A 26,533-nucleotide genomic window follows, 5' to 3' on the forward strand; every position below is an offset into this window, starting at 1 on the left:
AACAAGTTCAAAATAACAATAATAGGGGGGAAATTACACTTTATATTATATATTATTAAAAAAATTATTATAGAATTGTATACGAGGAAGACTGTTCCAAGTTTAAGAGCTTAGACAGCAAATGCAAATTTACCTACCGGCCTTGTTTTTCCTCATGTCTATGTGGGTTTCCTCTGTTTTAGCCAGTCTAATTCACCCCCAGTGAGGCAAGGTGTGAATGGGTGTGTGTACTAGCATGCTGTCCTGTGTGTATTCCTGCCTCATGCCTAGTGTTCCTGGGATAGGCTCAGGATGCACTGTGACACTGCCCAAAATAAAGCGGTTACTGACTATGATTGATGAATCTTCTGTAAAACTACAAGCACACAACAAAACAGTACATTGTCTTACCTTCCCTTATGTACCACTTCTGTGACATTGTTTGCTTTATAGGTACGGGTCACTTACGGTCAGTGTGTCTGTCCCAGAATGCATTGGGATCCACAGGATTTGAGTTGGTTTTAAAGACGTTGCCACTACACCATCTCACACACTTGGAGCTTAATGCTGTATGTAAAGGTCCCTCAGATCAGCCTGCTCTGGACCTCCTCACCAAACTTCTAACACAGGTACATCTACTCTCATAGTACACACACACACACACACACACACACACACGTGTGTGTGTATATAGAGTGCTGTGAAGAAGTATTTGCTGGTCCTGATTTCTTCTGTTTTGTGTATATCTTAAACAATTTATTATGCTTAATTGTTTCAGAAATTAAAACAAAATCTAAGATAAAATAAAAGCATCCTGAGTAAACACAAAATACAGTTTTTAAATGATAATGTTATTTATTGAAGCAAGAAAGTTATCAAATACCAACGGGTCCTGTGTGAAAATGTGATTGAAATACATCAGTCTGGGAAGAGTTACAAAGCTATTTAAAAAGAACCACAGTGAGAGCCATTATCTCCAAATGGAAAAACTCGGCACAGTAGTGAACCTTCCCAGAAGTGGCCAACCTTCCAAAACTCCTCCAAGAGCACAACAGTGACTCATTCAGGAAGTCACAAACGAGCCAGTGACCTCAACCTCAACATAATAAGTAGTAACTTTTTCCTTATGCATCTGTACAATGCTAAGGATTCAGAGAGCTGACTTAAATATTTGTATAATTTAAATTATAGTATGTTGCTATGTATCGGGGCTCAACAACTGGCCAGATGTGAACCCAACAAAGTGTTTCAGCAGACCAAACTGTGTACTTTACTACTTCACTGTGACAGAGACGATAAACGAATAAAACATGGTCATATATGCTGTTGCAGCATTTACTGTATGTAATTTATTTAGATGACGGCAGATCATCATGCCAGAGACTTGCATAGAAATTTAATTTTGATTACATTTTGTCTGATTAGCAAACTGATGACACGATTGGAACGAAATATTTAAAGACATTCATTTAGAATGTGAAGCTCCTCTAAGAAACAAAACAACCACTTCAAATTGTTTTATTTATAATCATACATGAATTATTAATGTTTAAGCATTAAATCAAAACTGTTGTCACGATTCAGTCATGTTAGTTGCTTACCTGGGCCATTGCAAGCAATATTATGTAGTCTGACCTCTACAAAAAAAAAAGTGTCATTTGAGGCCAAGGTCACATTTCTATGATAATGTGTTATTGAAAAAGTGTTGTACATTGACTATCTTATAAAGTAATTGTTCAGCTTTATAAAGAGACAATACTGACCATAAGGAACTAATTTCCTTAGAAGTCATATTTTCCTTAGGCTTTAGATATATAGGTAGGTGACACTCACTGATAGAACAGAAATGTGGGCAGTGTGTGACGTTTACATGAGCTGTTCTTGAGAACGTTGCATACTAAGTGTTAGGTAGTGGTTAAAGCAGACTTTACACATTTAGATCTGCATCTTGCTTCTTTCCGGCCCAGTGAGTGTGACCAGTTGTGGGAAACTGAATAATATGCCTTCATCAGTTTGTGTCATGCAGCACTGCATTTCATTCTATTCATGTATTTAGTTGTCAGTTTGTCAAATTTAGTTTTATCTTATTGGTTTAATTATTCTCAATACATTTAAGTAAATGTTTATGAAATGTTTAAAATTGTACTTTGCTGTGTACAAACCAATGTAACATTGCATATGCATGTGCACGTGTGTGTGCGTGCCTGTGTGTTCGTGTTTCAGGGTGACTGCTCACTTGCACATCTGGGCCTAGCTGCAAATGGCCTGACTGATCAAAGTGTCAGATCTTTCACAAGGTGAAGTCTTATGTATTCTACCCAAAGCCTACCTCTTATATTCATTCTTATTTGTGCTGAGGTGTTTTTTGTTACCCTGAAATGCAATGAACTCTGTGAACTTAGCTGGAATTTTCATATATCATCTCATATTCATCTTTTGATTTGAAGGCCAGGTGACAGTGTACAGCAAAAACAAAAGAATTATAGGGCAAATTCTATTTACATTTTAGCCAACTTAAAATGTGGCACCTTTGGTGACAGGCCACCCAATTTTTAGGTGAGCAAAAGTATAGGAGCAAATAGTCTTAAATTAAATAACACTTAGTATTTGGTTGCATATCTCTTGCTTGCAATAAGTGCATCTGGCCGGTGACCCACTAATATCACCAAACTCTTTGAGTTATGGTTTGTTTTGGGGATTTCTCCCTTCAGTCTTTTCTCCAGAAGGCGAAATGCATGCTCAACTGGGTTAAGGTCTGGTGATTGACTTCTCTTTTTTCCCCCTGATGAAGTCCTTTGTTGTATTGGCAGTGCTTTTTTAGGTCATTGTCTGCATTGGCTGCATGATGTAAATTTCTGTAAACTGGAAGACAGATTGTTTCTGTAAACTTCTGAATTCATTCTGCGGTTGTGAGTTACATCATCAATAAAGATTAGTGAGCTCATTCCAGAAGCAGTCATGCAAGCCTGAGCCATGACACTACCTCCACCATGCCTGACTGATGAGCTTCTATGTTTTGGATCATGAACAGATACATTCTTTCTCCATACTTTGGCCTTTTCACCAGAAATTTTGTGACTCACCTCTGTATTTCTTTGCAAATTCTAAACTGAACTTCTGATGCTTACTGCTCATGAGTGGTTTGTATTTTGTGGTATGGCCTCTATAGTTCTTCACGTGAAGTCTTCTTCGAACAGTAGATTGTGGTACCTTTACCCCTGCATTGTGAAGACTGTTGGGGATGTCACTAACTGTGGTTTTGGGGTTTTTCTTCATAAATCTCAGAATATTTCTGTCATCAGCTGCTGTTGTTTTCCTTGGATGACCTGTTCCCATGTCTGGTTGTTAGTACACCAGTTGTTTCTTTCTTTTTCAGGCCATTCCAAATTGTTGTATTGGCTATACCCAATGCTTCTGCAATGCCTCTGATAGAGTTTCTCAACTTTTCACAGCTTCAAAATGACTTGCTTTTCTCCCATAGACAGCTCTCTGGTCTTCATTTTGTTTTATCCTTTTTAACAAAAAATGCATTATTCACAGTCGAAACCTAGGGCTCAGACCAAGAGAAGACATTCAGCTATTAATTCTTTAAATAATCAGTTTAACAGGGCACACCTGGGCAGCAAGAAACATCAGTCACGTGTTCAAATATTTTTGATTGAAACAATGCATGAGTTAAAACAAAAGGTGCCATGTTCTAAGTTGTTTAACACATCTGGATGTAAATATGAGGAAACGAAAGCTGAAACTCTGGTCTGTTGTCTCATATTCATTCTTATACATGCATTCATATACAACCCCAATTCCAACAAAAGTTGGGACACTGTAACATGTAAATAAAAACAGAATGCAGTGATTTGTAAATCTCATAAACCCATATGTTATTCACAATAGAACATAGAAAACATCAAATGTTTAAACTTAGTAAATGTACCATTTGAAGAAAAAAAATTAGGTCAGTTTGAATTTGATGGGTGCAACACGTCTCAAAAAAATTGGGATGGAGTCAACAAAAGGCTGGAAAAGTAAATGTTGGTAGTGTCCCACAGTATCCCAATTGGGGTTGTACAACGTTTGAGCTCAAACCCAAATGTCTTCAGTGTACAGCAAAAAAACAATAGAATTGGCATTGCTGTTCCAATACTTTTGGAGGAGACTGTATCATGACGTTTTCCTAGTTCTATTCAAAGTGATTCTGGTTTTTCCCTCTGGGGACTGGTTCAGTGTGTAAAATCAGGTAGCTAGTGTGAGGAAGTGCAGATTGTCAGTGACTGTAAGATTCTCTGTGTATAGGAATATACTGCAATTAATCAGAAATTGTCTGTTGACATTGTAGGTGTCTTGCTCTTTGTCCATCCCTTGTGTCTCTGGACCTGTCAGCTAATCCCTCTGTGACTTCAACTGGACTTCAGAGCCTCCTCAGTGCTCTTGGCGAAGCACGACAACCGTTGACTTATCTTAACCTTCAAGGTTAGTCAACTGAGATTTTTTATGTCTTTGTGATAGCATTATATTGTATGGTACATTGTTATATATGGAATATTTTTTTACATTTGATTTGTTGTTTACTTAACAGAAACATGTTCAAGTGTGGGTGGCATGGTGACATAGCAAATAGTGTTGGTGCCTCACGGTACCAGGGTCACCAGTTCAATTTTGAGCCCAGGTTACTGTCTGTGTGGAGGTTTACTTGTTCGCCTTGTGTCTGCTTGGGTTTTTTGCTGAGTGGCCTCCAGGTTCTCTGGTTCCCATTGTCCAGAAACATTCCAGTAGGTGGCCTGGCTATGGTAAAGTGTAAATGAATATGTGAATGTGCATGGTGCCCCTGCAGTGGGCTGGTGTCTCATCTGGGTGGAATTCTCCCACCTTGTGAACAGTTTTCTAGATAAGCTCCTGATCCATCACAAACCTAACCATAAAGTAATTACTGAAAATGAACAAATAAATGTCAGTTTAATAAGGGCACATTTTGGCTCATGAAGATTAATGCAATATATCTTAGGAAAGCTCAGAGGCAACTTAGCAAACTTTAGCTAGCACGTTAGCAGAGGTCTACAGCTGAGCCACAACACAAAACTCCGCATTTGGACAGTCAGTAGCAGATACTTCATAAAATAATCAAACACACTTCCAGGGTCTGATTCAGAAGCGCAAGATTGTCCGTTTGTGTTTCAGGAGTAGCCTTCGTGTATAGCCTGCCTTGTTCAGGTTCAGGAAGCTGTCCTCCATAAAATGTGCTGAGCACAAGCAAACATTTGGGTGGTACTGCTCAGGAACAGCATTATAAATAAACAGTAAACACTGATTTCGTCCATTTTCGGAAGGCTAAACGAAGAGGTTTTGCTTTCGTACCGAAACACACAGAAATTACGGAAGTAAATCATGACTTGGAGCGCCGCGTTTCAGGCAGGTCTGGAGCAGTGTTCTATTAGATAGAATAAATCCCTTTGGGGGAAAATATGAGCTTTTGGACTTTGCAGCGCTCATACATGCACAAACAGATACATTACACACCCAAACAGAAGGAAAACATTAAAAATCATGTTATGACCCCTTGAAGTTTTTGAAAACAGGAATTTGGCACTTGAAAAGTCCTTGTTTTGAAGCATCTGCATGAACTTGAATACAGAGAATTTGCACAGTTACCATGCCTCTTTGTGTTTTAGCTATCCTTGAATAATTTAATATAAAAATAATCATTAGTTGTTGCCCTACTTGTGAGTGTCTGTCTGATGAAACATCTCAGCGCATGGATCTCTGTCAGGTTGCCAGGTGTGTGGGCCATGGGACGTGGTGGGTTTGGACAGCCTGGCCGAGCGCGTTCAGGATCTGCGGCTGTGCTCTCAAAGGCTTAACAAGCTGGATCAGGAGATATTGCGGCGGAGCTGGCCAGGCCGTATCCTGTCCCGTAACTCCAAGTGCCTGCTTAGTGTTGCTCCTGTTCCACACTAACTAGCACTGCAGCATTGGTGCAGTCATGCTGTGCTGGAGAACTGAACTGAGCCAACACCAATGCTGGTGTTTTCCTGTGTCTGATGCACTCTTTTTTTTCCCCTCACTTCATGTTTGATCACTTATTTTACTGTACAAATATATTTGTGTAAGATGTATTTAAATCTGGTGATTTGGTGTTCAGTGTCAGTCAGAATGTACATGTGTGTTGCAGAAGCAGTAACGGTGTTTGTGCCCGTCCACTGTTTATGAGAAGCAGCCTCTGTTCCTAAAGCAGCCCTGTCTTTAAGCAATATTTCAGCATGAAAAAATAGACAGTGAGTTGACAGAAGAGCTCAGCAGAGCTGCACATGATGCAGAGTGATATTCATTTTTGCATTTATATTAATAATGATGAGGATCCTGTATAGCAAATGTACTAATAAACACGAAACTATATGAATGTGTGCCAGTGATATATTAACTCAACCGCAAGTTAACCTGATTTGAAAACGGCAGACTCAAACTGGACTTCATAACAAAAACTGCACTTTTTTTTTTCCTCATGTAAACAACCCATATAGTACCATATAGTGTCTCAACATTTGCAACTCTCCCAACACATGACTCATGTTCACATGCACAAAAACACACGCCATGTTATCTACAAATATAGTTATAATTTTAAGAGAAAGACCATGCCTGAAGCTGGACTTTCCTTCAAGTGTACTTCCTAAAGGTTCTAATCTCTCCATTTTGTTCCTCATGATGGAGATTCCACATCTGCACCTCCCTGTGTCCTCTCTAATATACAGCTCCTGAATGGCTGACTATCTAGTGCAGGGGTGTCCAATCTTATCCAGAAAGGGCCGGTGTGGGTGCAGGTTTTCATTCCAACCAAGCAGGAGCCACACCTGATTCCATCTGTTTAATCAGTTGATCTTGGCCCATCAGTAGATTCGGGTGTGGCTTCTGCTTGTTGGAATGAAAACCTGCACCCACACCGGCCCTTTCTGGATAAGATTGGACACCCCTGCTCTAGTGCTAAGAAGCAGCCATCCGAAACCCCAGCCCAAGTTCTCCGAGTTCTACCTTATTACAGTTCCACTATCACTCTGTGTATTTGAAGGTGTGGTCTGCACCAGCAAAAAAAAAAAAAAAAAGTTGTGATTCATAACCTGTTTTGTTAGAAAAGTTTGTATAAATCTGGAACAACATTCAAGAACTCAAGACTCCTAACAGACTCAAATAGCATTAACTGTTTTGTGCATATAGAATGTGAGAGAGAATTGTTGATTTCAAATATGTTTATTAGCACAAAATCACTGAATTTATCATGATTTGAAAGCATGTTATATTTCAAACATTTATTATTTCCTCTTTTATTAATTTCTTGTCGTGGAGTTCTCCTTCAGATCTGCTTGTGGTGTTGTGGAAAAGCTTGGAACAATTCCAGCATGCTCAATGACCTGTAATTTTTGAATGAAAGATATAGGATTATAGTTACGTGGCATTCATTTACTCTTAAAACTAAGATACTGAGTAAGTGGAAGTATTTAATCAGAGCAAGCTTTTGTAACTTACTTGCAAATACCAATATTACCACAGATTGTTGTTGGATCATCTGTGGTAGAAAGTTCCTCCACCAAGGTATCCAAGTACTTGTTAATCATTTTCTTGCAGAGACCTCGAAGGAATCCGATTGAATTGCAGACTTTCTTCAATTGTGCTTTAATAATGTCCTGTGGTATTGGACAAACTGTGTGAAAAATGTTCATGGCACCAGTTACTTTGAGTTTTTATCTATATAGCATTATGCTTGTCACGCACCACAGTTGGATTATTGCCAAGTTGTTTTTTCACTTTCTTCATGGCCCACTGACAAGCCCAACAGGCACCAGGGAGTAGCTGTGTCTCAGACATCGCCAAGTCCTCATCCTGATCAGTAGAATCCTGAGAAGTGACCAAATATTACTGAGCAACTTGCAAATACTACAAACAAATGAAGTCTGGGTAAAACATTTTATATTTGCGTATTACAATTAGAGATGTGTACAGTTTGGAGGCGTTCATAGTCTTTTAGGCTCTAGTGTGACTGAGTACACATTGTACAATGCAAAAGATATATATTATTTGCAATTTAAATAACATACCAAAGTCCCATCAAGGAGTTCCTCAGAAGAGTCAACTCTCAGGTATTCCATGTGCATTGCACAGGCTGAGAATCAGAGTGAACAAAGCAATATACTTTTAACATAGATTTTATATAACCACATTGAATAAAATTGTTTGACTAGAATTGTCTGATAAATCATACCTGAGCCTATGAAGAAAGAAGCAACGAGGAGGTTCCAGAACATAGTGATGGTTAAAGATGGAAAAGATATGTGATTTCCAGAGAGCTGAATAGTCTGTTTTAATGCAACACCTACTGGTGGGCTTTATATCTCTGTTGACTTCCTACAGTAAGTTTGCCCCTTCTGTGACCACAACCCAAAACTGTATATATCCTGTTCTGTAACTCAAAATGCCTGCTCATTATTGCTCATGTTCTGATCCGGAAATATGCTAATATGCCCAGTGTCATGCTCAATATTTATCAGTGCACCCTCAAAGTAATATTATTTTTAATAGACCATTTTAGGATGTTAAATTACATCTCTATTTTGTTCAAATGCAATTTGTTTAATTTTTATGCTGTATTTATTATGTGTATTTATTTACAGATCTATATTTTTTAGTAAATAAATGTACTGTTATTTATTATTTATATATATTATTTATTTGCTTAATTTCTATTTTATTGTAACTTTTACCCCACCTCTTGCAGTGTTATTTAAGAATACCAGATGAAAACATGCACAGAATTCATGTCATTAAATTTGATAATGATTACTTAAGTTGCTTTGAACTGGATACTAGATGCAGGCATTATCCATTCATTCATCTAAGTAATTACTTTATTTTGGTCAGGGTGGATTCCAGACCTATCCCCAGAAACACTATAAACATGAGAAAGAAATACACACTGGGTGGGATGCCTACCATGCTGCTATGTAGGAAGTAGGTTTGTTTTGCTGTGTCTTACTTCAGAAGTAGGGTATAGTCAGGTGAAAAGAGAGCTTTGACTTTTTGAAGACAGATAAAGAAAACTGGCTAGATCCAAAGTAAGTTATTTTGCAGAGATTAGGCTAGAATTAAGTTTAGGCTGGGTATAAAGGGTTGAATGAACTCTTAAATTGATTCTCAGCCAATTCAACTTTCAGATATCTTAGATGCCCTGTGGCTTTCTTTATCATTATTATTGTTATTATTATTGATATTATTAGGGGGCCAAGCACTGAAGGTGCATAGGCATCCTATTGTTATTCTACCTTTTCTACTTATTATTATTATTATTATTATTATTATTATTATTATTATTATCATCTACGTCTTCTGGCTAGAGTGTCTGAGGCAGCCCACAGAACCATCTAGTAAAAAGTTGTGAAATTTGGCACACTAATTGGGGAGGTTCTAAGGAACATTCTGACCAAATTTGGAACCAAGTACTGCCAATGCTCTTGCGCCACCATCGGGACAAATTTGAAAGTACTAATTTGAAAGTACATGGTTGTAACTTTTGAACCGTGTGTCCAATTTAAAAGCCAGGTATCCCTGGATTACCTGAGTGAAGATGAGTTTAACACAGCCTATGAAGTCAATTTCCAACTAATTAGATTTTCCGCCATAGTGGACTTCTTCTCCTACAAAATGAATTTTGAATACTCCAAACGGTTTGTCCGTAATGGGCCAATGAATCTGGCAGCAAAGCCACCAAACAGGAAGTGAGGTGCAATCTCAGCAACGACTTTGTGCACTGAAACAAAACGTGGTAGGCATCTTCAGAACCATTACCTGAGACTATTTTCATGCCATTACCACCTACTGGTCAAGAGTTATGATAACATCCTAAAAATGCTTATGTCTAAACATTTTTGCTACTCCTCCTCCTCCAAATGTTGTGCACTCTTCACCAAATTTGGTTCACATCATCTTGAGACCAGTTTAAAAACATTATCAAAGAAATTTTGATATTCAAAACCGTTCTCCTGTAACATGCTGGCAAATGCAAAAAAAAAAAACAAAAAAAAAAAACCAGGATATGAGGGTGTATCTCAGCAGTGCATCTACATATTACAAAAATTGATAAGCATTTTCAGGATCACACCCGAATGTACTCAAGAGGTTTTGTGACTGTGCCACCTTGTGCTCAAGAACTGTAACAACTTCAATTTTTTCCTCATATCATTTGAGAAATTTGTGCTAAATTCACAGGTCTTTTTTCCTATAATTCCCAGGAGTATGCTGCGGTGAACGAACACCAACATCTGAAATTTAAGTGTACTTCCTGTCGACTATCTTGAATTTTGTCAAAAAACTGAGACCTGGCTAAACAACTGTCTACTGGAAGGGTCTCCAAACATTTTGTAAGTGAGGGCTCCCTGATAGGATAAAATAATCTAGAGAGCTACTTTGATGTACTCAAAAAGTATAATTTATTATAAAAAGAGATATAAAGATGCTTTTTTTTAAAAAAACTTTACTTCTAATCACCATCATATTTCAAAGGAATAATGAAATATCTTGATATCCTTGCTCAATAAATATTAATGATTTCTCACAAGCATTTTTAAATATTTTTTTTATTTAATAATCAATCCTGAAAAATAATGAAAATATATTTAAATATGTACATTTATAATTAATTCATTTATAATGGGTTGACTCTTCGTTATTACATTTATTCCAAGTCTGCAAGAACCAGTACGGCTTTTAGCTTAATTATTCACTGAATATTGACTGATATTCTGATTTAATGTAAGGTATAAATAGGGTCTTATGCAGGGACTGGGACTATGACTCATGCTCACAAACACACATACAAGCCAGACATTGTGGGAGTATTTTCTTTTTGCATGTGGGAAATGAGAAAAATCAATCCGATTGAAAGTGATGTGATGGCTTAAGAAGAAAACTCTAAAATAAAGTTTTAATGTCTTTGAATTTAACTTTGTTTTATGTATCTTACTCAGCTTCCCCTTTTTATTATTTCTCAAAGCTACAAATGGAGTGATAAAGTAAAAGAAGTTTATGAGAAAGACCATGCCTGAAACTGCACCTTTTTTTAAGCTAACAACTTAGAACACAGAAGATCCTCATCTCTCCATTTTGTTTCTTGTGATGAAGTTTCCCCAACACTGTCCTCCCTACTATACAACAACTTCTACCTAAGACTTCATCTTGGGGGGACATGGTTGTCTAGAGCAGAGTAGAAGCCATCTAAAACCACAGTCCAAGTTCTCACCGTTCTTCTTTATTATAGTTCCTCAATCACACTCCATGTCACTACCGTTTGGTGTGGTCTACACTTGCAAATAAAATTTTACTTTGTAAAACTTTGTTGTAAAACTTTGTTGGAGAAGTTCTTTGAATAAATCTGACATAGCATTTTTTACAGACTCTTTACACATTCAACCATCATTAACTATTTTGTACACATAGAAGGAGAGAGAGAGAGAATTAATGCTTTCAAATATTTTATTAGCAGAGAATGCGGGAGTTTTGTGCTACTGGTAGTTTTGTGGAAAAGCTTGGATCAATTCCCACATGCCCATTGACCTGTAATTGTTTAATGCAAGATAAATGTTTAGAATAAATCTTATAAAAGTGTTCTTAAAACAAATACTGGATGCTGCATGGAGAAGTGGAATTATTTAGTCAGAATAAGTGTTCATAACTCACTTGCAAAGGCCAGCTTTAGCACAGATTGTTTCTGGATCATCAGTAGAACGTTCCTCCACCAAGAGATCAATGTTCTTATTAACCATTTTCTTACAGGAATCTCACACGTCTGAATATGTTACAGATGCTCTTCAGTGTTTTTAAAAAATCTTTATCTGTGGTAAATTTTAAACTGTGTGAGGAAAAATTAAAGGTACCAATTTCTTTATTTTATCTATTCTGTATGATGCTTATCACTCACCACATTTTCATTATTACCAAGATGTTTTTTCACTTTCTTCATGAACTTCTTACACATCCCACACAGGATATTAGCGAACTGTTCCTCGAGCATCAGCAAATCGTCATCCTGATCAGCAGAAACATTATCAGTGGCCATAATCTACTGAGCAAAGAGTAAATATTGCAAACAAATTAAACTTGAGTAAAACTCCATTTTACAATTGAGACTTTTTCAGTTTTGTGGTGTTTAGAGTAGACTCTGATGAGACTGAGCATACATTGTACTGATTTTAAAAAATAACATCAAATAGGCAATTTATCGAATAAACCCCAAGTCCCATCAAGGATTTTCTCAGAATCAACTTTCAGGTATTCCAGGTGCACTGCATAGGCTGAGAAGCAGAGGGAACAAAACATTGTCCTTTTAACTGAATAATCATAGAATTTATATGACCTCCTAGTTCTGAGCATTTAAGAATAGACATAATGACCAGTATTTTACCTTTTGATTAATTTTTAGTAAAATAACCACACTGATTAGAATTGTGTGATTTACCTGCACCTTTGAGGAAAGAAGAAATGAGGATGTTTCAGAGCATACTGGTTGAAGATGCACAAGGTAAATGACTTATTGAGATCTGAATAGTCTGTCTTTATATTGCATCTGCTGGAGGTCTTTTATCATTTTGATCTTCCCACAATAACCACGAACCGGAAATGCTGATGCAGGAAATGCAGACCAGCTCAAAGTCATGCTCAATATTTTCCAGTGCACCTACCACCTATCTTACAAGAAAGAACATTTTATGATGCTTAATCACAACTTATTTATTTTATTTTATTATTCATATTTATTATTATTATTATTAGTAGTAGTAGTAGTAGTAGTAGTAGTATTTATTCATTTATATTATTATTCACATATTCATATGTGCAGAGTACAAGTACAGAGCCAATGAAATGCAGTTAGCATCTAACTAGAAGTGCAAATATATGTGTGTGCGTGTGTGTGTGTGTGTGTGTGGGTGTGCGCCTGTTGGTGGCAACAGCCACTGAGGTTTCAGTGAGCACAGTTAGGCGCATACTAAACGCAAAAGCACAAGAAAAGTCATCTCAAAACATATAAATAAGCTACAGAAGTTTTGGGATTCGGTTCTGTGGAGCGATGAAAGAAAACTGGAACTTTATGGCACGATGGATCAGCGGTATGTCTGGAGAAAGAAGAATGTAGAAACACACTCTGTCCACAGTCAAGCATGGTGGTGGCTCAGTGATGCTTTGGGGCTGCTTTGCATCCTCTGTCACTGGAAAGATTCATTGAAGTATCAGGAAATCCTAGGAGAAAACATCATGCCGTGAGGAAGCTGAAGCTTGGGCGTCATTGGACCTTCCAGCAGGACAATGATCCCAAGCATACCTCAAATTCCACCAAGACTTGGTTGTAGAAGTCATCTTAGAAGATTCTACAGGGCCATCACAGTCACCTGACTTGAACCTCATAGAAAATATCTGGTGGGATTTGAAGAAGGCAGTGAGTAATGAGCAATGGGATAAGATTCCTCAGGAAGCTGGTGTCTTGCTATGCAACTCATTTGCAGCAGGTCATAACAGCAAAAGGGTGCTCTACTAAATACTACAGATGCTTGCCAAAAATCAAAAATCAAAAATTTAAAAATCATGTTGAAACTGGAGAAGTAATTATAAGTTGCATTTTCAATTGAATTTGGGGAAAACTTGTTGTGTTGAACTATTTCAATTTCTTGTTTGATTTAAAAAAAAAAATGTTTTTATTGCAAACAGCTTAAAGTCTAAATCAGATTTGCAATGGGGGTTGAATAATTTTGATTTCAACTAATATATATATATATATATATATATATATATATATATATATATATATATATATATATAGTTCCCTCCACTAATATTGGCACCCTTAGTAAATATGAGCAAAGAAGGCTGTGAAAATTTGTCTTTACTGTTTAATCTTTTGATCTTTTGTCAAAAGAAATCACAAAAATACTCTACTCTCATGGATATCAAACAATTACAAACACAACACAGGTTTATCAGAAAAAATATCTTTGTTAAATACAAATGTACAACGATTATTGGTACCCTTTTAGTCAATACTTTGTGCTACCTCCCTTTGCCAAGATAACAGCTCTGAGTCTTCTCCTATAATGCCTGATGAGGTTGGAGAATACATGGCAAAGGATCTGAAACCATTCCTCCATACGGAATCTCTCCAGATCCTTCAAATTTCGAGGTCCATGCTAGTGGACTCTCCTCTTCAGTTCGGCCCACAGGTTTTTTATGGGTTTCAAGTCAGGGGACTGGGATGACCATGGCAGGACCTTGATTTTGTGATAAGTAAACCATTTGTGTGTTGATTTTGATGTATGTTTTGGATCATTGTCCTGTAGTTAACCAACCATGGTCCATTTTAAGCTTTCTGGCAGAGGCTTTCATTTAATATCTGTTGAGTCCATGATGCAATGTATCCTAACAAAATGTTCAGGTCTTCTGGCAGAAATACAGACCCAAAACATTAAAGAACCACAACCATATTTAACCGTGGGCATGAGGTACTTTTCCTTATGGCTACCTCTCTGTGTGTACCAAAACCACCTCTGGTGTTTATTACCAAAAAGCTCTATTTTGGTTTCATCTGACCATAGAACCCAATCCCATTTGAAATTCCAGTAGGGTCTGGCAAACTGAAGACGCTTGAGTTTGTTTTTGGATGAGAGTAGAGCCTTTTTTCTTGAAACCCTTCCGAACAACTTGTGGTGATGTAGGTAATTCGGCGTTTGTAGTTTTGGAGACTTTCTGACCCCAAGATACAACTAATTTCTGCAATTCTCCAGCTGTGATCCTTGGAGATTTTTTGGCCACCTGGACTATCCACTCTACAGTGCGTTGAGACAATATAGACACGCATCCAATTCCAGGTTGTTTCATAACATTTCCAGTTCACTACAACTTCTTAATTATTGCCCTGATGGTATAAATGGGCATATTCAATGCTTGTGCTATTTTCTTATAGCCACTTCCCATTTTGTGAAGCTCAACAACCTTTTGCAGCACATCACAAGCTATATTCCTTTGTCTTACTCATTGTTGTGAAAGACTAAGGGAATTTGGCCTATGTGTTACCTCATATGTATACCCCTGTGAAACAGGAAGTTATGGTTGAACAATTTCCTGTTCCTAGTCACCCAGGTGTACTAAAAAATTGCTTTAAATATCAATGGGAATATACTTGCATTTACGGCACTTGGCAGACGTCCTTATCCAGAGCGACTTACAGTGGTCTCATTTTTTAAATATAACTGAGCAGTTGAGGGTTAAGGGCTTTGCTCAAGGGACCTGCAGTGGCAGCGCTGGGATTTGAACTCACAACCTTCCAGTCAGAAGACCAACATCCTAACCACTGAGCTTTATATTTATTAAGTATATTTATTTTATGAGGTATATATTTTTATAACCCTGTGTTGTGTTTGCGGTTGTTTGATATCCATGAGAGTAGAGTATTTTTAACAAAAGATCAAAAGGTTAAACAATAAAGACAATTTTTCACAGCCTTCTTTGCTCATATTTACCAGGGGTGCAAATATTAGTGGATGGCACTGCATATATATATATATATATATATGTATATGTATATATATATATATATATATATATATATATATATATATATATATATATATATATATATATATATATATATATATATATATATATATATATATATATATATATATATATATAAACATATTGCTATTTGCACTTCTGTAAGTGCAGAATTGTTACTGTGGGAAGATCAAAGTGATAAAAGACCTCCCGCAAACGCTGCATTAAGACAGAATATTCAGCTCTCAAGAAGTCACGTATCTTGTGCATCTTCAACCAGTATGCCCGAAACATCCTCATTGCTTCTTTCCTAATAGCCTCAGGTAAATCACACAATTCTAAACAATGTGGTTATTTTACTAAAAAGTATCCCTGTCAGGGTCAAGGTGGATCCAGAACCAAACTTTCATTTAAGTTTACTGCTCCAGCGTTCTTTTGTTTTTACAAGTTCAGTTGTCCCTAATATCTCCCCTAATATATTTCTTTGTGATAAATGAGTTTTATAGGAGTTATTTGACAATAAACAAAAACGTTGTGCTTAATCATATAATTGACAGTTTTGTACATGGCAGCCGAGTCTCCTGAATGTGCATGCACTTTCCAGAACACACCTGAAGCTCCTGACAGTTCTGTTTCACAGCCATGTCTTGTTTTGTTGTAAACTATTCTAACAGACCTTTAGCAGAGAGTTCATTGAAGTTTTTCCAGTATGTTCCTCATTTTGATGTACTGATATTATAATTAGCAAACCAACTACACAACAACTCCTACCTGACTTCATCTGGTGGGAACATGGTTGTCTAGACAAAATTGAAGCCATCTAAAACCACAGTCCAAGTTCTCACAGTTCTTCTTTATTATAGTTCCACAATCACTCTCCATGTCACTACCATTTGGTGTGGTCTACACTTGCAAATAAAATGATCATTTGTAAAAAAAAAAAAATTTTGTTGAAGTTCTTTGAATAAATCTGACATAGCACTTTTTACAGACCCTTTACAGATTCAACCAGCATTAACTATTTTGTACACATAGAAAGAGAGAGAATTAATGCTTAAAAAAAATTTATTAGCAGAGAATGATTTGCAACCATTAATGTTTTAAACATCTAATTACAGTTTCATTCATTTCTTGCCATGCTGGAGTTTTGTGCTCCTTCAGAGCTTCTGGTAGTTTTGTGGAAAAGCTTGGATCAATTCCCACATGTCCACTGAGCTGTAATTGTTTATTGAAAGATAAAAGATTACAATTAGTCATATTAAATTGTTCTTAAATTGTGCTGCATGTAGAAGTGGAATTATTTTATTCAGAACAAGTTTTCATAACTCACTTGCAAAGGCCAGCTTTAGCACAGATTGCTTTCGGATCATCATCAGTAGAAAGTTCCTCCACCAAGAGATCAATGTTCTTATTAACCATTTTCTTACACAAATCCTTCACACCTGGGAGTTTGTCACAGCCTCTCCTCAGTTTTTCTTTAATCTTTTCCTGTGGTAAAGTTTAAACTGTGTGTGAAATATTGAAGGCACCAATTTCTTTATTTTACCTATATATTATGGATGCTTATCACTCACCGCATTTTCATGATTACCAAGATGTTTTTTCACTTTCTTCATGAGCTGCTTACAAATCCAACACAGACCAGGGATCTGTTCCTCGGGCATCAGCAAATCCTCATCCTGATCAACAGAAACATTATCAGTGGCCAAAATCTACTGAGCAAAGAGTAAATATTACAAACAAATTAAGCCTGAGTAAAACTCCATTTTACAATCGAGTCTTTTTCAGTATGGGGGCTTTGGTAGCCTTTGTAGTAGACTCTGGTGAGACTGAGCATACATTGTACTGATATAAAAATAACAGGCAAGACAATTTGTCAAACAAACCCAAGTCTCATCAAGGAGTTCCTCAGAGTCAACTTTCAGGTATTCCAGGTGCACTGCATAGGCTGAGAAACAGAGGGAACAAAACATTGTCCTTTTAACTGAATAATCATAGAATTTATATGACCTCCTAGTTCTGAGCATTTAAGAATAGACAAAATGACCAGTGTTTTACATTTTTATTAATTTTTAGTAAAATAACCACATTAGAATTGTGTGTATTTACCTGCGCCTATGAGGAAAGAAGCAACGAGGAGGTTTCGGAGCATACTGGTTGAAGATGCACAAGGTAAGTGACTTCTTGAGAGCTGAATAGTCTCGTCTTAATGCAACATTTGCTGGAGGTCTTTTATACCTTTGGCCTTCCCACAGTAACTTTTTCTCTGAAACCACAAACCAGAAGTGCTGATTCACACAATGCAGAGCAGCTCAGAGTCATGTTCAATATTTTCCAGTGCACCTACCACCTCTTTTACAAGAATGACCATTTGATCATGCTTAAATATAATTTATGTACACCGCCCTGCAAAACTATTGGAACAAGGCCAATTAAATTTTATTTTTGCTGTAGACTGAAGACGTCCGGGATTAAGATCAAAAGATGAATATGAGGAGAGTTTAGAATTTCCGATTTTATTTCCTGAGATTTATATGTAGATGTGTTAAACAACATAAAACATATCACATTTTGTATCAGACCAGCCAATTTGTAGGTGAGCAAAAATATTGTAACATGTGACTGACAGTTGTTACTTGTTATCCAGGTGTGTCCTGTTTGATCAATTGTTTGAAAAATGAATAACTCTGAACATCTACTATTGGTTTTGGCCTTCAGTTTCACCTGTGAAGACTGCATTTGCTGTTAAAAAGGATAAACCAGCACAAAGATCAGAACGCTATCTATGGGAGAAATGCAAGCCATAAGGAAGCTGAGAAAAGAGGGATAATCAAACATTGGGCATAGCCAGTGCAACAATTTGGAATGTCCTGAAAAAGTAAGAAACCACTGGTGTACTGAGCAACAGGCACTGGATGGGTCGGCCAAGGAAAACAACAGCAGCAGCTGATGAAAGAAACATTGTGATAGCTGTGAAAAAAACCCCACACACAACAGGCAGTGACATCACCAACAACCTCCACAGAGCAGTGGTGAAGGTATCACAATCCATCGCTGGAAGAAGACTTTGAGAGCAGATTTAGAGGCCATACCACAAGATGCAAACCATTAATCAACAGTAAGAATTGGAAAGCCAGTTTGGAATTCGCAAAGAAATACAGAGATGGGTCACTAAATGTCCAACTAAACAAACTTTATAGGTGGAAAAATGGAAGGTTATAAACTGGCCAAGTCAATCACCAAATCTTAACCCAATTGAGCATGCATTTCACCTCCTGAAGAGGAGACTGAAGGGAGAAACCCCCGAAACAAACAACTGAAAGAGGCTGCATAAAAGCCTGGAAAATCAACACAAAAGAAGAACCAAACAATTTGGTGATGTCAATGAGTCACAGGCTTGATGCAGTTATTTGCAACAAATATTAAGTGTTATTTACATTAATTTACTTGAAGATTTATATGTTCCTATACTTTTGCTTGACTAAAAATTGGGTGAACTGATACAAAAGGTTCCATGTTTTATGTTGTTTAACACATCTACTGTAGATGTAAATACCATAAAATAAAAGCTGAAATCCTAAACTCGTGTCATATCCATCTCTTGATCCGTCTTTTATGTATAGCAGAAAAAGTTAATTGGCCTTGCCGTTGTTTTGGAGGGGACTGTATTTTATTTTATTATCCATCTATTCATTTTCTGTACCACTTATCCCACTAAAGGTCACGGAGGAGCCTGAAGCCTATCCCAAGAAATTCGGGGCACAAGCCTGGAGACACCCTGGACGGGGTACCAACCCAGCGCAAGGCACAATCACGCACTCATTCACACACCATGGACAATTTGGAAATGCCAATCAACCAACAACTCATGTCTTTGGACTGGGAAACTGGAGTACCTGGAGGAAACCCTTGAAGCACTGAGAGAACATGCAAGCTCCGTGCACACAGGGTTGAGGTAGAATTCAAACCCTCAACCCCAGGTTTTTGTTACTTATTTATTATTTTAGTTATGATAGATACAGTCCTGTGAAAAGGTATTTCTCATCCAGATTTCTTCTGTTTTTGTGTATATCTCATACTAAATTGTTTCAGAAATGAAAAGAAAATCTAAGATAAAACAAACGCAACCTGAGTAAACACAAAATACAGTTTTTAAATGATAATATTATTTATTGAAGCAAAAAAGTTGTCTAATACCATCTGAGCCTATGTGAAAATGTATTTGCCCCCTACGCATTCATAATCGGGCTCAGCAGGACTAGATTACTGCCAGCCCTGTTCAATCAAATCAACACTTCGATAGAACTTTTTCAACAGCATGAAGTTGGTTAAAAGATCTTACCCAGTAACACACTATGCCAAAGTTGAAAGAAATTCCAGAAATGATGAGGAAGAAGGTGGCTGAAATACATCAGTCTGGGAAGGGTTACAAAGCTATTTCAAATGATCTGGGACTCCAAAGGACCACAGTGAGAGCCATTATCTCCAAATGGAAAAACTCAGCACAGTAGAGAACCTTACAAGAAATAGTCAACTTTCCAAAATTCCTCCAAGAGCACAGCAACTACACATCCAGGAAGTCACAAAAGAGCCAAGGACACCATCAAAGGAACTAAAGGCATCTCTTACATCAATAAAGGTCACTGTTCATGACTCCACGATCAGAAAGACACTGGGCAAAAATGGCATCCATGGAAGAGTGGCAAGGTGAAAACCACTGCTAACCCAGAAGAACATTAAGGCTTGTCTGAATTTTGCCAAAACACACCTTGATGATCCTCAAACCTTTTGGGAGAATGTTCTGTGGACTGACTGGTCGAAAGTGGAACTGTTTGGAAGACATGGGTCCCGTTACATCTGGCGTAAACTTACACAGAAATCCACAAAAAGAACATCATACCTATGGTCAAGCATGGTGGTGGAAGTGTGATAGTGTGGGGATTCTTACTGCTTCAGGGCCTGGGCAACTTGCAATAATTGCGGGAAATTTGAATTCTGCTCTCTACCAAAAAATCCTAAAGGAGAATGTCCGGTCCTCAATCTGTAAGCTGAAAGCTGGTTATGCAGCAAGACAATGATCCAAAGCATAGGACTAAGTCCACTTCTGAATGACTAAACAAAGCTAAATTAATGTTTTGGAGTGGCCTGACTTGAACTAATTGAGATGCTGTGGCATGACCTTAAACAGGTAGATCAGAAGCATATGGTTGTAGTTATTGCAGCTAAATGAACAACCAGATTTAAGTTTAAGGGGGCAATTCATTTTTCACATGGGTGATAGGTGTTGGATAATAAAAAAATTAAATAAATAAAAACTGTATTGTGTGTTGACTTAGGTAGCCTTTGTTTTACGTTGCATTTCATTTAAAGATGTAAAACTATTTAGTATGAGATGTACACAAAAACAGAAGAAATCAAATACTTTTTCACAGCACTGTATATTAAGGGCTCTTAAACACTGTGCGTGAGTCAGTAATACATCCTGGATAGAACTCCAGTCCATCACAGGGCACCATGGTCACACACACACACACACATTAATTTGCACCTACAGGCAAGGTATCTTAGCCAATCAGCCACTGGCATGGTTTTGGGAGTTGGGAGGACACTAGAGACCCCAGAGGAAACCAGTGGCTTTTTAAACTGATCAACCACAACATTAAAACCTCTGACAGGTGAAGTGAAGAACATTTATTATCTCGGTACAATGTCATCTGTCAAGGGGTGGGACATATTAGGCAACAAGTGAACAGTTAATTCTTAAATTTGATGCGTTGGAAGCAGGAAAAATGGGCAAGCATAAGTATCTGAGTGACTTTGTCAAGGGTCAAATTGTGATGTCTAGATGACTGGGTCAGTGCATATCCAAAACAGCAGGTCTTGTGGAGTGTTCCCAGTATGCAGTGGTTAGTACTTACCAAAAATGTCCAAGGAAGGACAACTGGTGAACCGCTGACAGGGTCATGGTCTCCCAAAGCTCACTGATGTGTGTGGGGAGCAAAGGCTAGCCCATCTAGTCCGATGGCACAGAAGAGCTACTGTAGCACATATTGCTGAAAAAGTTAATGTTGGCCATGATAGAAAGGTGTCAGAACACACAGTGCATCACAGCTTTCTGCGTAGCTGCAAGCCAGTCAGAGTGCCCATGCTGACCCCTGTCCACTGCCAAAAGCACCCACAACGGGCATGTGAGTATCAGAACTGGACCATGGAGCATTGGAAGAAGGTGGCCTGGTCTGATGAATCATGCTTTCTTTTACATCATGTGGACAGCCAGGTACATGTGCATCGCTTACCTGGGGAAGAGATGGCACCAGGATGCACCATGGGAAGAAGGCAAGCTGACTGAGGTACTTTGATGCTCCGGGGAATGTTCTGCTGGGAAACCTTGTGTCCTGGCATTGTTGCAGACCAAGTACACCTTTTCATGGCAACAGTATTCCCTAATGGTAGTGACCTCTTTCAGCAGAATAATGTTCCCTGCCACACTGTAAAAATTGTTCAGGAATGGTTTGAGGAACATGACAATTGATTTGGCCTCCAAACTCCCCAGGTCTTAATCCGAACAAACATCTCTGGCATGTGCTGGACAAACAAGTCCGATCTATGGAAACCCCAGCTCACAACTTACAGGACTTAAAGAATCTGCTGTTAATGTCTTGGTGCCAGATTCCACAGCACACCTTCAGAGGTCTTGTGGAGTCCATGCCTCGACGGGTCAGAGCTGTTTTGGCAGCAAAAGGGAGACCTATATAATATTAGTCAGGTGGTTTTAATGTTATGACTGCTCAGTGTATATGAGTGGGTGTCAGAACAGGGACTCAAAAGTGAGTCAAAACATCTTTGAGGCCCTCTAGTGGCTGGCTGCAGTACAATTTTTATTTTTTAGCTGTGCCTGTTCCATTGTTAGTGAATGCGACAAATGGCAATTTTTCATTTAAAGCTCCACAAATAATTTTCTGGAATAGTGTTCTGTTGTTTTCGAATATAAAGTTCAGTTGTCCCTAATATCTCCCTTAATATTTATTTATGATAAGTGAGTTTTAAAGGGGGTATTTGACAATACACAAAAAGGTCATGGTTAATCAGGTAATTGACAGTTTTGGCAGCCAAGTCTCATGATGGTGCATGCATTTTCCAGCACACACCTGAAGCTCCTGACAGTTCTGTTTCACAGCCATGTCTTGTTTTGTTGTAAACTATTCTGACAGACCTTTAGCAGAGAGTTCATTGAAGTTTTTCCAGTATTTTGATGTACTGATATAACAAACCAATGTGAGTGAATGAAGTGATGGCACAAACCAAGGCAGCTAACACTAGCTAAATTTCATAATAATCTACAATTTATTGTATGACCTTAGCAAACACTCTTGGTAAAGTCAGACAGTCATTAATTTTTAAACAAACTGCGAAGGGCATAACCATAGTATGGACATTCCAACATTCAAAGTTTGATACTGAAAATTAACATATTTAGAACATAGTTTTAGGATTACAGTTACCGTTTGAATTCACATGATTTCTGAGTGATAGAAGCTCCACAGCATGGGGAAATTGTGGGGTGCCGTGGGCGTCCTGTGGGCAGATGTATTCTCTGCTCCATAACCTACCATGAAACCTACCACACCAAGTAGAGGCAAGCACAGATGTGTGCAGACAAACCACACACGCTAACACTTAAACACGCAATCACGACTTTTAAATAAACTCAGAAAGGATGGCTACCTGTGAACCTAAATTCAACACTATATATGTTGTAAATACAATTTCCCCATGGATCTTTCTAAGCAATGCTGTGCTGCCTGCATTGTGACCAGGTTCCATTATTTTCCCAGAAGAGAAATGACTGACTTAGATGATCATTTTAATTTGATAAACTGAATATTCTGTATAAATATATATAAATGGGGCGCACGGTGGCTTAGCGGTTAGCACGTTCGCCTCCAGGGTCCGGGGTTCGATTCCCGCCGCGGCCATGTGTGTGGAGTTTACATGCTCTCCCCGTGCTGCGGGGGTTTCCTCCCCCAGTTCAAAGACATGCATGATAGGCTGATTGGCGTGTCTAAAGTGTCCGTAGTGTATGAATGGGTGTGTGAGTGTATGTGAGTGTGCCCTGCGATGGACTGGCACCCTGTCCAGGGTGTACCCCGCCTTGTGCCCGATGCTCCCTGGGATAGGCTCCAGGTTCCCCCGCGACCCTGAAGAAGGAGTAAGCAGTAGAAGATGGATGGATATATAAATATAAAAGTCTTTGTTTTTAATTCCTGACTTGGCACTTAAACCTTACACATAATGGTGTAACAAATGAAAAGATTAATATATGACTTTTTGTGATTGTTGCAGCCAAAATATTTGATTTTGCAGTGGATTTTTTCCAAATTTGCGATGCAACTTGCAGAGTTTTTTTTGCTTCTTTGATCGAAATTGTTTTGCATGGTCTTTTGCGGTGATGTTTGTTGGTAAATGAGACTTTTTAGCTGTACTAATGTTCGACACACATGAATCAAAGAGGGCTTTTGCTGAATGCGTGTTGCGATAATGTCACATGGCGTACCTTGGCCTAAATCTGTGGAAAATCTGCGGTAATTTTGAAAAATTGCAAGCCCCTCCGATTCTTTTGTAGTTCGCTTGATTTTGCGTTAATTTTTGCGATCACAATATCATAACACTGGAGGGACTGATTAAAACATCTACTTTACAGGGCTCTACGCTACCTTTTTTCACAAGGAGTACATGTGCTCCTAAATTCAAAAATATAGGAGCACAGTGAAAAAAGTTTTCTTTAAAAATTTGTATATTAAACAAATGATTTATTTCATACATTCTGCTCGTGCAAAATCACACATTGGCCTAAATGAAAGGATATCGTTTGTCCAGCTGCTTTTCTTTGTAACCCATCTGAAACGCTTAGAAGTCAGGGTTCTGCGTGGAGAAGCCTTGCTCACACTGAGTGGCTGAAATGGGCAGCATAATCTGCAACAACTCCAGTATGTTCTAGAGAAAAGATGATACTTTAACTTATCAAAACCAACCATAGAAGGATACCATACACAACCACTCAGTACTACTGCCGGCCTACCTTGTAATCTAGCCTGTAGGGGTCCTTTGTCAACATGGTCTCCCACATGCCACTGTAGGACTTGTCCTTGAAATTGTGGCTGACCAGGATTTTCAGCCCCTGCCACTCATCCTGCATTGCAGCCATGTTGCACTCCGAACTGCAGGATTGAACAGAGCAAGTGAGTTTACATAACATTGTCTCATATGGTAGTGCAGTGTCAAATAAATTCTTACCTCTCTAGAGGCTCCTTGAAATGCCTCACCAGGCTTGCCACATCATCATCATCAAAGATGACAAGGCTGGCCTGGTCCTCTTTTTACTGTTGACTGTGTTTCCCCCATATAGTTGTGATGTCAGGTGTGTTTATGTCAGAGAACTCATGCAAGGTGGATGTTGCCCGAGTTCCCGACTTGGAATTCAGAGTTGAATGACTGTTTCGTTGCACTTTATTCTGACCTCTTCCTTAGTAAACAAGATAATTTCCAGTGATTCCTCTGTTTTGGTTGTGACAGAATGTTAATGACAGAGTGAATAATATAGCTGTGTATGCATTGCAGGGACCGTGTCTGCACAGGAGCTGAGTGAAATGAGAGCACGCCTGTTGCTGAACGTGGACTTTGTGTTTGACTGCCTGAAAGAACCACAATGCTGCAGCGATTTCATCCGAAAGAGCATCTATATCTCAGAGTGAGACACTCGCAATTATAACCTGTGTCACTCTGCATTGAATCCTTGTTGCTCTACGTGGACACCACTGATGCTGCAATTAAATCAGATTTTTTTTTTCCCCCTGTCTCAGGAAGAACAATCTGCTGGAGGATCTCTACCATGCCAACTTCAATCTGGGCAGCATTCATTTCAGAAATGGACAGCACTCTCTCGCAATGCGCTGCTTTGAGAAGAGCAAGGAGTGTGCACGCAAGATGAGTGACAAGTTTAGTGAGAGTGAGTGCTTCTACACCGTTGGCAAGGTGAGCAGTAGGTGAACAGTAAATTAACCGGCTGACGTGGCTGGCAGGGGCTGCGCAAGTTTGGGATGGGACTGTCATTTTAAAATATAACAAAAAAAAATGAAAGTATAAAACTTTACAGTGACTTTACTGTGCCAAATGCATTGATGTTGCATAATATAGGCTGCTATTCAGTGAACACCTAAACCATGCATTGTGCTGAAATGTCACTAGAATATTGTAAAATCATTCGAAATGAACAGATATTTTCAGCTATGTTCAGAACAGATACTAGAAAAAAGAACTTTGGGAAATGAAATACTTGCAACAGGCTGCAGGGAGGAAAAAACCCAGTAAAATATTATAAGGTAAAATTGGACTGATCAAAATAATGTAACAATTATGAACAAGCAAATCCGTAAAGACAGTAATACTTTGCAGAGTGTAGTGTTCTAACATCCCAAGTCTGTATAACTATTCAAGGGTTATAGAGATGTTATGTGGACTGCTCTGGTTTTATTTCTAAGTGTTATGTATTTTATATCTGCGTAGGTTCTTCTGAATCTGGGAGACCTGCTGGCAGCCCAGTGCTCTCTGAAGAAGGCCTTCCTCCTCGGCTCCCAGCAACCTACAGAACGAGAGGCAGTTGAGAGACCTGAGATATGGTAAGAGGGAAAGTGGGGAGGCTGTGATTGAGCCTTTTTATGGTCTGGAAAATGTGTATGTGTGTGTGTGTGTGGGGGGGGGGGGGGGGTCTGTGTTAGCATATTCTTTATCAGTTCATTCTCTGTGCTGTTGTATGTTTCCACAGCAATCCGTGGCTGGCAGCTGGAGGAAGCTATGGCAGCTGTCAATAACCCCGTATCCCAGGAGGCTTTGGGACTTGCAGAGGAACTGGGAGATCTCTACTGCAAAGTGGGCTGCTATTCCAAAGCTCTGGAAGCTTATCACACACAGGCAAGAAGCT

The 26,533-nt window shown here is 38.4% G+C and overlaps 3 protein-coding genes and 1 long non-coding RNA gene across 6 annotated transcripts in view; 1 reads left to right on the top strand and 3 right to left on the bottom strand.

The window, feature by feature from the left end:
- The window catches only part of tonsl (tonsoku-like, DNA repair protein), a 28,165-nt gene extending 21,622 nt beyond the window's left edge, over positions 1–6,543 (top strand). Inside the window, exons 25-28 of the mRNA XM_053633174.1 lie at positions 433–608; positions 2,203–2,276; positions 4,316–4,449; positions 5,744–6,543. Of these exons, the coding sequence (XP_053489149.1) occupies positions 433–608; positions 2,203–2,276; positions 4,316–4,449; positions 5,744–5,931 (572 nt within the window). The 3' untranslated portion in view covers positions 5,932–6,543. The remainder of the gene's footprint in view (positions 1–432; positions 609–2,202; positions 2,277–4,315; positions 4,450–5,743) is intronic.
- Positions 6,544–7,199: 656 nt separating this feature from the next.
- LOC128612772 (antimicrobial peptide NK-lysin-like) lies at positions 7,200–8,661 on the bottom strand. Its single transcript, XM_053633173.1, has 5 exons — positions 8,228–8,661; positions 8,064–8,128; positions 7,741–7,863; positions 7,495–7,652; positions 7,200–7,379 (listed from the first exon to the last, which is right to left on the bottom strand). Exons 1-5 carry the CDS (start codon positions 8,268–8,270, stop codon positions 7,322–7,324), a joined length of 447 nt encoding a protein of 148 aa, XP_053489148.1. The 5' UTR covers positions 8,271–8,661; the 3' UTR covers positions 7,200–7,321.
- Positions 8,662–10,553: 1,892 nt separating this feature from the next.
- LOC128612774 (uncharacterized) lies at positions 10,554–12,690 on the bottom strand. Of its 3 annotated transcripts, none has more exons than XR_008386797.1 (4): positions 12,473–12,690; positions 11,936–12,043; positions 11,695–11,849; positions 10,554–11,571 (listed from the first exon to the last, which is right to left on the bottom strand). It is a non-coding gene; the product is annotated as an uncharacterized LOC128612774 (long non-coding RNA). The 3 variants fall into 3 exon arrangements; XR_008386798.1 differs by having other exon boundaries at positions 11,936–12,076; XR_008386796.1 differs by having other exon boundaries at positions 11,936–12,079.
- Positions 12,691–16,166: 3,476 nt separating this feature from the next.
- On the bottom strand, positions 16,167–18,567 carry LOC128612735 (antimicrobial peptide NK-lysin-like). The gene is made up of 5 exons (XM_053633108.1): positions 17,665–18,567; positions 17,442–17,503; positions 17,130–17,234; positions 16,886–17,043; positions 16,167–16,770 (listed from the first exon to the last, which is right to left on the bottom strand). Exons 1-5 carry the CDS (start codon positions 17,705–17,707, stop codon positions 16,713–16,715), a joined length of 426 nt encoding a protein of 141 aa, XP_053489083.1. The 5' UTR covers positions 17,708–18,567; the 3' UTR covers positions 16,167–16,712.
- Positions 18,568–26,533: the final 7,966 nt, after the last annotated feature.

This window comes from Ictalurus furcatus, chromosome 9 (assembly GCF_023375685.1).
Source record: "Ictalurus furcatus strain D&B chromosome 9, Billie_1.0, whole genome shotgun sequence".
Taxonomy (NCBI): domain Eukaryota; kingdom Metazoa; phylum Chordata; class Actinopteri; order Siluriformes; family Ictaluridae; genus Ictalurus; species Ictalurus furcatus.

Excerpts from the sequence above, each read along its gene's own strand:
- LOC128612772 (XM_053633173.1), bottom strand. The coding sequence starts at position 8,270 with ATGTTCTGGAACCTCCTCGTTGCTTCTTTCTTCATAGGCTCAG. Across the intron at positions 8,129-8,227 it reads TTCTTTCTTCATAGGCTCAG|CCTGTGCAATGCACATGGAA; the intron begins GTATGATTTATC and ends TCTGATTCTCAG. Across the intron at positions 7,653-7,740 it reads TTGGCAATAATCCAACTGTG|GACATTATTAAAGCACAATT; the intron begins GTGCGTGACAAG and ends CCAATACCACAG.
- LOC128612735 (XM_053633108.1), bottom strand. The coding sequence starts at position 17,707 with ATGCTCCGAAACCTCCTCGTTGCTTCTTTCCTCATAGGCGCAG. Across the intron at positions 17,504-17,664 it reads TTCTTTCCTCATAGGCGCAG|CCTATGCAGTGCACCTGGAA; the intron begins GTAAATACACAC and ends TCTGTTTCTCAG. Across the intron at positions 17,235-17,441 it reads AACTCCTTGATGAGACTTGG|GATGAGGATTTGCTGATGCC; the intron begins GTTTGTTTGACA and ends TCTGTTGATCAG.